At 31.1% G+C, this 10,724-nt stretch overlaps 1 protein-coding gene across 1 annotated transcript; it reads left to right on the top strand.

Annotated features, from left to right (window-relative positions):
- Positions 1–1,244: 1,244 nt before the first annotated feature.
- LOC143257261 (guided entry of tail-anchored proteins factor 1) lies at positions 1,245–10,650 on the top strand. Its single transcript, XM_076515697.1, has 5 exons — positions 1,245–1,400; positions 3,033–3,198; positions 6,589–6,656; positions 9,296–9,410; positions 10,320–10,650. Exons 1-5 carry the CDS (start codon positions 1,290–1,292, stop codon positions 10,391–10,393), a joined length of 534 nt encoding a protein of 177 aa, XP_076371812.1. The 5' UTR covers positions 1,245–1,289; the 3' UTR covers positions 10,394–10,650.
- The last annotated feature ends 74 nt before the right edge of the window (positions 10,651–10,724 follow it).

The following is a 10,724-nucleotide window of genomic DNA, read 5'->3' as shown; positions in this document are numbered from 1 at the left end:
ATTATAAGAGGGACAGTCAAATTCAAATAATCGGTCTGATAAGAATTGGATCTGTCGGTGGTGTTGACTAGCTACCTTCCCTCCAGTTATTGTTTATTACTTCAAAATTAGCGGTCTTTAGCACAGATAACCTTAAAGTGGCATTGCGTGAAATTCATAAACATGAAAATAGTTTGATTTTACGACGCGATTCTAAATACAGCGTAGAGATCAAATATAAAAAAATGAATGAAAAAATTATATATATAAAAGTACATTTAAAAGAATAAAACAGAACTTCCCAAGTGAGATTACTGATATATTTTGTTATTCAGTTTTTATTTGTTTTTTTTTAATTTCGCACAAAGCTACTCGAGGGTTATTTGCTCTAGCCGTCCCTAATTTAGTAGTGTAAAACTAGAGGGAAGGCAGCTTGTCATCACCACCCACCGCCAACTCTTGGGTTACTCTTTTACCAACAAATAGTGGGATTGACAGTCACATTATAACACCCCCACGGCTGGGAGGGCAAGCATGTTTGGTGCGACCGGGATTCGAACGCGCGCCCCTTGGATTACGAGTCGAACGCCTTAACACGCTTGGCCATGCCTGGCCCTATCCAGTTTTTACTTCAAACGTAATGCAAAAAAAAACAACAACACTATTTTCTCATCGTTAATTGTAAATAATAATAATAACTTTGTGTTCAGAAAACATAACACGCTGTAAAAAACAAAACAGCAAATACTGACGTCATTTCACTTTCAGTTATAATACGAGTATAATTTGGTCTGTTCTTTTTATTTCATGTGTGTTGAATACTGTAGCTTTTTTTCACGATTTCAATTTGTTTCCATAATCAAATAATTATAAGTTTAAGTTGCTTTTATGAAAATATCACGATCATTATTATTTGTTAAATATTCAACATTTTCTTTGCTTGGCTATTATATCTGCAGGCAATCAGTTAGAAGTATTTTTGAACATCCAAGGAACAATCGTTGTATAAAAGTACTCATGAAACATACACGTCAAATTTTCAACAGTAGAAGGAGCTGTCGGAAGCTTCACAAATACAATTAATTTTTTCGTTGATGGTCATTTTTAGCGAATTTCTATTGCTGAAAGCTTTAAAATACTTTGAAACGAACTGCGAGCAAGAAATTATACATATATTCGACTTTCATCTCGGACTTTACTATTTGGATTTTTAAAGCTAAAGAAAACAGTACAATTTAACTTCCGAAATAAAAATATATAATTATTTTCTTTGCCACCTTACGGCAGTGATCGAGAATAATTTCACTAAAATGGCGCTTATCGTTAATGAGTCTGCTAGTGGAGATTCAAACACAACTTTGTTTTGGGTTGTTACAGCATGCGGTTTAATAGGATCTCTGGTTCCTACTTTAGTGAAAATGGTAATCAGTAATAAGTATTAGTAGAGTAAGCATTTAAACATTACTTTTCACTTTTTACAGTGTTTGAGCAGAAGGTTTTGAAGAACGTGAAGTCTTCTTATAAATGATAGTGATATCAGGCTAGTGCAAAAACTACACGTAGGGAACATGAATATTTGTTTGGGCACTAAGTGTATCTGTAGTTAACAGTACACTGAATATGGTTTTTGCATCTTCCAAATAAATTAATTTGCAGTCCGCAGCAGAGGGTGCGGCCAATCAAAGAATGCATTAGGTCTCTGCGTCACCTAATGAAAACATTGGTTGTAATACTATTTATGTTGATTTTTTTTAACTTTGTTTTACCTTAATTTTCTTTTATGAATTTTACTAAATTTAATTTTAACTTTTTACCGGGTGTTTGGCGCAGATAGCCTAGCTGCTTTGTGTCATAAAACACTAAACCAACCGATTCTACGTCACTATTTTCAGTTTTACTTCTGTTGAAAGAGAAATATTTAATGAATATATATAGAAGTTAAGACTTGAAATACGTTGAAGAGATGAGACATAAAATTCTGTGCTCTGTCTTTACTTTGCAGAAAAGACATGATTTTATACTTATCAAAATTGTAAATTTATTTTAATTTAAATTATGCAGTTTTCTTTTTAAAATGTTCTGTTACTGTTAGCTCTATAATAAAATATGACTAGATTTTAGGACCACAAGTCTTTTCGTTTTGCTGCTTCATTAACACTTAATTGGTAAGTAAAGTTGAATCAGGTGTTTTGTATTATATTTGCTGGAATCCATTAGTTTGTCACATTATTTTTGTATAGTATTCATCTTTTATTCTTTAGTGTTTGTACAATGCATTTCTATATAGGCTTTACTTTTCACTAGTGTAATTCAGTTAATAGTAGTACTGAGAATTCCTGTATCAGGTACTTTTAAGCTTATATGGGATATTCAGTGATAATTGTTTTTCAGATGGTACTTCTTTAATAGAAAAGAATTATGCAGGGGCAAACTTGCATCCCTTAAACTTGTCGTTTTTCAGTGTTAGTCCAACAACCAGCAGTTTTGTATCTTGAATTTGAACAAGTTGTCAAAATAAAGTTAACTTTGTTGTTGAAATTGTAATTTGGTCATCAGGAACTATAAATCTTGGATAAATTTTGAAGTTAATAATATGTATAAGCAGTAGTAATAGTTTTTTGTTCTATTTTATCAATTACTTTTGTACTCTAGAAATAAATTTTTAAAATTGCTATCTAATCTATCACCTGTAGTCTAGATTTGAAAACTGTTTATTTTAATATCTGATATACAGTTAATGAATCATCAGTATTAATAATACCCTTAAAGCCTTCCAAAATATGACAGATGTCTCTGACTAGTGACAAGTATATCTTACATACAGAAGGCAATGTTTTATAAAGTTCACTTCTTGGTAATAATTGTGATTTTATTTTCTGCTGTGCAGTGTTTGAATTATACATTTTTACTTTTCAGTTAGAAAACTGTAAACCCTCATCCAGAATATCCTGTATATATATTTTTTGATGTGAACTGATTTAAATAGTGTTACAGGAGTGACATGATTCCAAAGAGGTTTATGTTTATTTTACTTGTTTTATTTTCTGTTTCAGTTAGTACAGATAGTTGTAAGGGAAAGTGAGATGGAAGTGAGCCTGAGACGACAGGTGTGTGATTTGAAAGCTGAATTGGGAAGCGTTAGTATGATTGATGAATTTGCCAAATATGCCAAAATTCAAAGAAAAATAAACAAAATTACAGAAGAACTATTGCATCAAGGTAACTTAATCTTCAAAATCACTTTATCTAGTCTTATTGGTCATACAAAAGATAAGTTTGGGGCTGAAAGGACGAACAGATTCATTTTGGATGGGAAAGCTTGCAATATATATATATATATTTGATTTTTTTATATTCTGTTTCTTCTGTATGTATGCATATAATATTAATATTTTTAGGATTCTCTACAAATGCTAGATTCACATACAGTTTAACAAACTATCCCATTGGACCAAATTTAACTAGTTTTTTTCAAGTAATATTTACAAAATGTAACTCACCCTGTATTCTTGTTATAATCAAGTTGACATGTTAAGTCAGAACTGTTTCAAAATAGTACAAGTACATATCCAGTTTAACTCTACATATAAGGGTATTGAGTCTGTAATGAAGAATTGGTGGTGGTTACTAAAATGTAAAATGTTTTGGGGGGTATCATCATGTCATGTCATACACGTAAACTTTTGGATTATAACAAACTCTTAGAGCTTTAGTGGATCATAAAATTAAATCATTGAAACTCATTTATGGTGATTAATGGACATTTTTTTGTCATTAAAATTAATTAATTTTTTGTCTGTAAAATGTAGTGTTGCCTTAAATTCAAGTCAGTAAAGTAGTATTGAAGAAATTGTTTTACTTAACTCTGTTTAACAGAAATTAGAGTTTATTATGAGACATTTCTGTTAAGGTAAACTTGTATGATGTAAATAGCTCCTGATGAAGCTGTAATATCAAAATATTGGACTAATAAAGGTATAATTTGGAGATGTACCCTAGTTGTGAAGAAATGTTTCCATATAAAAAAAGTACAGTATGCTAATATCAAACTTAATAGTTTTAAATGTCACGTTTCAAGTTCTTTTTCTTTAATTTATAATAAATTGCATGTTTTGTTTGTATTAAACATCAAGAATCATGTCATCCACATCATCAGGTTATAGATTTCCAACTTTCCAGTCTCTGCTAGTAATTAGGAACTGAGATGCATACACACACACACACACACACCTTACTTCATGTAACAAAAAAAACAAACATTATTTTAATATCTACAAAATGTACCATCATTATTCAACTGTAATATCCTTTGTTCTCAGAACTCTTTCACTCCCCAGGATAAAGAAACATTGGATGTAAGGTATCACAAGTTTATAAGCCTTATTGAAAAATAGCTGACTGATTTTATGGAGTATGTTGTGCACATCCTTTAAATTGTTGAATTTGCACAAACATGGTAACACTTTTGGACATGTAAATTTACAGATGGTGTAAGAGCTGTGCATCCTTAGGAACAATTCTTGAACTGATGCAATTGCTGTGATGCAATATTAGTTTGATAACAATTGTAAGGTGAATTAGGGGATAAATCTTACAATTGAAAATTGTTTAATCTTTTCCTTTAATGTTCAGGACAAATTTCATAATTATATAAAACTTCTTAATAGTATTATCGATTGGATACAGAGGAAATATATTTTTTAAGAATTTCTTTGTATTTATGACATGCTAATTAGGACCAAGGAAAAGACAGAGGTGATGATTTAATAAACTTTGTATATTGCGACATGTATTAAATTGTTTTAAACTATAAGAGATAGAGAATTATCAAATGAAAATATAAACCAGTAAGTGTTGGCTTAGGGAAGGACTTAATTTCAAACAGTTGATTATTTTCCTTATGATATATATAATAAAGTAGATATTTGTGCTTTTTGACTGTAAATTTAATATCAACATGCCAACTGTTTAAATACTGTTAAAATTCCTAACTTTTGGCTATATTTTTAAAAATCTATAAAGGTGTCTTCCATGTATATTTTGTAATTGTGTTCATATGCATATTAATAAGTAAAGCAACTTCTTTTATGAAGGTTTTTAATTTAACACAAAGTGTCACAGTGTTGGAACTTTTCAATCCAGAACCTGTGTGTCAAAATTATTATCTCTACAGGAAAACTGATAGCACCAACAAAGGGGACATCATCATATAACAAGAATGTGGTGTTCACTTATTTAAATTTTATTTTTAAGTGAATGAGAGAATATAAAATAAATTTCCATCCACGTTATATCTTGTATACAAAGCAAGTGGTTAGGAAGACACAGCTCAGGAAACATCCCTTTATGTCATATACAAAGCAAGTGGTTAGGAAGATACAGCTCAGGAAACATTCCTTTCATATTTGTCAATACCTTACAAAAGATAAGCCTGAAAAAAATATTGTTTTAGCAATAATATAATGTGTTTAACCTTGTTCTAGAACAAACTTAGTGTTCAAGCAATAATTATAAACAAGTTCTAACACACACCTTTTGGCTCAGTGATAATAATAAAGCTTATAAAGATACTAAGATTTAGAGTTTAATCCTTGTGTTGGACACAGTAGGGGTAGCCTATTTTGTAGGTTTGTGCTTAATAACTAGTTAAACTTTATAGTGAAAGTTTTAGTGTACAACTTATCAATACTGGTGGTTCAAGATTTCTGTAACATTCTGTTTTTGATCTATCATAATTTTGTTGTAAAAGTTTGACATTGTATTGTTTGGGTTTTTTTCTTTGAAAAGCTCACATTCTCAGCAGTGTTTTCACTTAATAAATTTTCTAAATAACAAGGTACAGTTGATAACTTCACAGTCAAAACCTTTTAACTGTTAACAATCCTGCAGTTACCAAAATAATTTATTTTATTGAATACCTTCACTCCTAGTACACAATCATTCAAAAGTTATTTTCTTTGAGATCAAATATACGGTAGTTATAACATGTGGCATGCTTCCAAATAATTATCAAGTACTTGTATGTTTTTTGTTGTTTTTTTTACTCTAGAAGAAACAGTAAAGATTATTAAAGAGAATATATAGTTAATTGAATTTATTGAATAAGAAAAAGTTTATAGAAATGCTTCAGTTAATATGGCCACTATTAACTTTGTGAGTTTCTAGCATAAATATCTGTTACATAACCATTTGAGTGCATAATTAAACTTTTGGTGGGCTCTTGAACACTGTAGTATTATTTATTTAGTATTATTTTTTTTTAATATAAAATTTCACTGGTTGTGCTTTTACTAAGGTGCACAGTACTAAGCTGGGAACCTTAAGGATGTTTGAGTGTCCCTGGTGTCACAATATGAAAGAATGTTTTTGTGACACTGTGGGATAAGCCTGTTTGTTGCATCAAACAGCCATAAATATCAAGTTGGATAAATGTGATTATAGCTTCCATAGGCTTAATGAGAAATTGCAAAGAATATTTACCAAATGTATAGGAATGAGATGGCAGAAGTGTGGTTGATATGACTGATGTATTTATGTAGGCTAAAATGTCATGTACAGTCTTGAAGTTACTTCAACACTGTCAGTATGTTATTTTTCTTCATTCTACAGCACAGTTGAGATCAACATCTACCATGAATGTGGGTATTTTGGCCACCGTTGTTTTTTATGTGATCTTGGTAAGTTCTTGAAATATATATTTCTCCACAAAATAACAAAATATTTATATTAAAAAAAATTAATTATTTGGATTGTAAGAAGGTTCAGCTTCTGGAAAATAATTATTTTGAACATGTAAATAAAGTAAAAATTATAAAAACATTTGATACAACCTTATACGTAAGCATTGGGACGATAAGCTTAAACAGCTGGTTGAACAATGAATGACACATATAAAAGTTTAAAACATTTTAATATCTTTGATTTGAGGGAATATAATTATGATTCAGTGATTGTAGATAAGAACATGTATCTTGGTATACCTTACAAAACCTTTCGTTTTACAGTAAAATAATAAAGTTTCAGAGATAAAGAAAAAGTGTAATTTTAAACAGAAAATTGTACTTAGTCACCCTTATGGGTTTTCATACCCTGTGTAAAAAATGAAGTCTTCAAGTTGTACACAGCATGAGACAAACAGTTCTGGTTTACTCATCACTTTGGCATAAAGGATGGGATTGAACTTGGGATGAGTTCTATTTATGGCTGAATTGTTGACACAGCAACATGGCAATTCTCTATCTGTAGGTGAGACTGCTGTTTTTCTTTGGTTTTTGCCAGAGCAGTAAATGTTGACTTGCACAGCTGTGTTGATATGAAAGACAAAAGCAGGACCATCACTTTTCTTGATGGGTCAGTGTTCTTTGCAAACCAGAATCCAGAAATTCTCAAGAGGTTTTGATTTGAATTTTGCTGGAAGAGTTTTGGGCTGTTCTGGATGTGTTACCAATTGAATTATGTCAGCAAAGATTATATTTTCCTATAGTATCACATAATAAAAGGATAAACTTGAGGACCTCAATGTACATCTCTCTGTGCAAGGTTTCATGTGTTTTATAGCAGCAGAAAGAACTACTGACTCTTATAATATGGGTTTTTTAACTATTTCACTGCCAAAATGTACTTTTCGCCACAGTGACGAAAATATTTTCTCACTAGTGGAACAGTTGACAGACCTCCCCTGGTCTTGAAATGTCTGCCATTTTATAGTAATATATTGGGTAACCATTCTTCACAAATTTTGCACATTTTTATGAAGAAAATCAAATTTTCTATTAGTGTTTTAAAACTTTTAATGCCAGGTATGGAAACTTTATGGACATTTCAAAATGTAAAAGTGGTAAGAGTGGTCAAAATGAGATTTTAATTTTTTGAAATAGAATTAACAACATTTTAGAAACCTGTGAAATATTATTATCGAGTGAAAGAATTAAAGTTTTTGATGGAACAATGACCTACTTTTTAAAGCAAGCTGTACACTGCCCTTTCAGTCTTTTCACTTGTTACTTGAAGAACCCACATGTTTGGGATGTCTGGTTGTTTCTTCTTATTAATAACCCCAGGAATAATCCGCCTGATTCTTGTGCACCTTAGTTTTTGGTTTGGTGTTCAGTTTACTGGCAGAAGCAGCAAAACAAGAAAGTGCTTTGTCCAGTTTGTAGTTCTTCATTATTACCATTGTTTAACAGTTTTGTATGTTTGTTTTCTTTCAAATTGTCACTAAAAAAAAACCACTTTTTTCCCACTATTTATCATCTGTTTATTCGTGTTCTTGATGCAGTACTAAATGTACACTAATGTCCAAAACATGAAATTAACAAATTGACAAATGTTTTTAAAATACTCTCATAATATTTTGGCTATCCAGTCAATAGTTGCATTGCTTCTGGATAAAATGTGTCCATGACTATGGGCTATATTCCCATATCATTGGTTTATAAATGTAGCATAATAATTAGGGTTTTCAGTTTACCATATCTAATGCGTCTTTGCACCTTGATTAAGAGAGGGGTATTGTTGCCTGGTTTTTGAATGTTTCTTATAAAATCAAACTTTGAAACATTGCACTTGAGATACATAAGTATTTTATACTGAATTAATAAAATGTCTTTAGTTAACAATAAAAATAACAAATGCTCAAAGATAAAATAATAAATATGATGAAATATTACTCAAACATGTTTGGATACAACTGTTCTGAATTACCACTGAACCCAATTTCATTTATAAGATATTGCAAAGAATCATTGGTTTAAAGGGCAACCATCTCATTAGATTTTAAATTATTGCCAGTAAACATCCAAATGCAATGTTTTGGGACAGCCTACAACCATGACCAAGAAATAAAGTATTTGTGTTGCTTGAAGTGAAAAAAACATTTTCCTTGTTTGTACACTACTATTTGAGTAGAAAACAGTTTGTATATATGAGAGGTTAAATCCACACACATAACATTCTGACTGTGCAGTATCTGTATACTTTTAAAGTTTAGAATTAACCTCTGCTTGTTTCTTTCACATGGTGATGTATCTACCCTCTTCCTCTAATCTATTTGTGTATGTGCCATGTTAAATGTTATAAAATTGCTTAATAGTACTAATATTTGTATGGAAGATTTGAAAAATCCTTTAGTTAGGCAGTCAGGCGTACGTTACATTTCACAGATTTCTGTTGAGATGTGTGTACAGTTATATATATTATTTAACATTCTGAATAAGTAAAGATATATGTGATTTATTATTTAATATATAGAATCAGAAAATTTGTGTGTTTGTGAATTTTTGAAATTCTACAACATCTTGGAATACTCTTCATTTAGAGCGCTACAATAGTGTACCTGCTTCTGAATTACCGACATGTACCAGTCATCATTTTACCTGAAGAATGGTTGTATCCACTGGGCTCTATACTGTCTCTTCCATCAGGTGTTTCAGGTACAGTTTACCGTTATTCTGCAGCTAGTGTGTTTATTTACATTAGATATATACATTGTTTTTCTTCATACAAGGGCTGGCATGGACTGGTGGTTAGGATGCCGAACTTACAGTCTGGGGGTTGTAGGTTTGAATCCCCATCCCACCAAACATGCTCACCCTTTCAGCCACAGAGGCATTATAACATGGCAGTCTATCCCACTGTTCATTGTTAAGAGTAGTCCAAAAGTTGGCAGTGAATGATGTTGAGTAGCTACTTTTCTTCTAGTCTATTGCTACTAAATTATAAACAGTTAATGCAGATAATCCTGTCCTTGTGTAACTTTGTAGAAACTACAAGTCAGACTTATTCAGTCAGTCTTTTACTATTCAAATTACCAGCTTTTTATAACAACCAGTGTAAAACAATTAATAAAATGCATCTTGATGAAATCACTCATTACCTATGCATATATACAAGGAACTATAGTAGTAATTAGAGGTGTATCACAGTATTTGTGGTGTTTTACTTACATTTTTGTGTCATTTGTGTGTTATTAACTTCTTCGATCCACAAAGTATTACCAGCATCTGGCCAAAATTCCCGATTTATCTGTCAGATGATGACAGCATTCAGTAATGCACACACGTTTCCTTGGCTGACAACTAACTCAAAAAATGTGATCCATGTTTTCTATAAATATACTGGATATTTTAAGATATTGTAATTATTAAGAGCTCATGAAAGTAATGGTTGGATATGCAAAAAATTATGGGTTTAGAGACCCTGGAACCAACAAAATTCTGAACTTGCAAACAAATTGGTGCATAAATAGTTTAGAAAAAAATACTTTTAAAAAGCTGATGGATCCATGTGGTCCCCACGTTCAATTGTAAGGTTAATTCCTAGAATTTTTTTCTTTTTTTCAGGGGGTGTCGGTTTGCCTCCGTGGTTGGCAACTTCAGGGTCAGTAGGAAGACTTATGGCGAGAGCACTATCTTGAGACCAGAATAACTTCCAGTTTTTAATGTTAATACTTATGTACTTTGGCAACCAATGCTGACAAAATGTTTGTTGTATCATAACTGCTTCTTGTATCTGTAAAACTGTCAAGCATTTAATATAGTGGTAGGCCTAGTTCAGAAGAAAGACCAAAAACAACAATGCACCAAACTGAAAATCAGTTGAAAAAACACAGTATCCTGGTTCTATTATGCATAATAAGCAAACTGTGTATTAAAATTTTGTTCTATGGTTTGATTTTCTTGCATTTCTTTTCCAAAAAATCAAGGTTCAAAATTTTTGTGTGAATATTTCATATCTTATAATAAATT

Source organism: Tachypleus tridentatus, chromosome 7 (genome assembly GCF_004210375.1).
Source record: "Tachypleus tridentatus isolate NWPU-2018 chromosome 7, ASM421037v1, whole genome shotgun sequence".
Taxonomy (NCBI): Eukaryota; Metazoa; Arthropoda; class Merostomata; order Xiphosura; family Limulidae; genus Tachypleus; species Tachypleus tridentatus.
Note: the sequence above shows the minus strand (reverse complement) of the source record. Positions and strands in the feature narration are given on the sequence as shown.

Bases quoted from the DNA above. Each gene is read 5' to 3' on its own strand.
- LOC143257261 (XM_076515697.1), top strand. From the start codon at position 1,290: ATGGCGCTTATCGTTAATGAGTCTGCTAGTGGAGATTCAAACACAACT. The intron at 3,199-6,588 runs GTAACTTAATCT...TTCATTCTACAG, and splicing joins AGAAGAACTATTGCATCAAG to CACAGTTGAGATCAACATCT. The intron at 9,411-10,319 runs GTACAGTTTACC...TCTTTTTTTCAG, and splicing joins TCTTCCATCAGGTGTTTCAG to GGGGTGTCGGTTTGCCTCCG.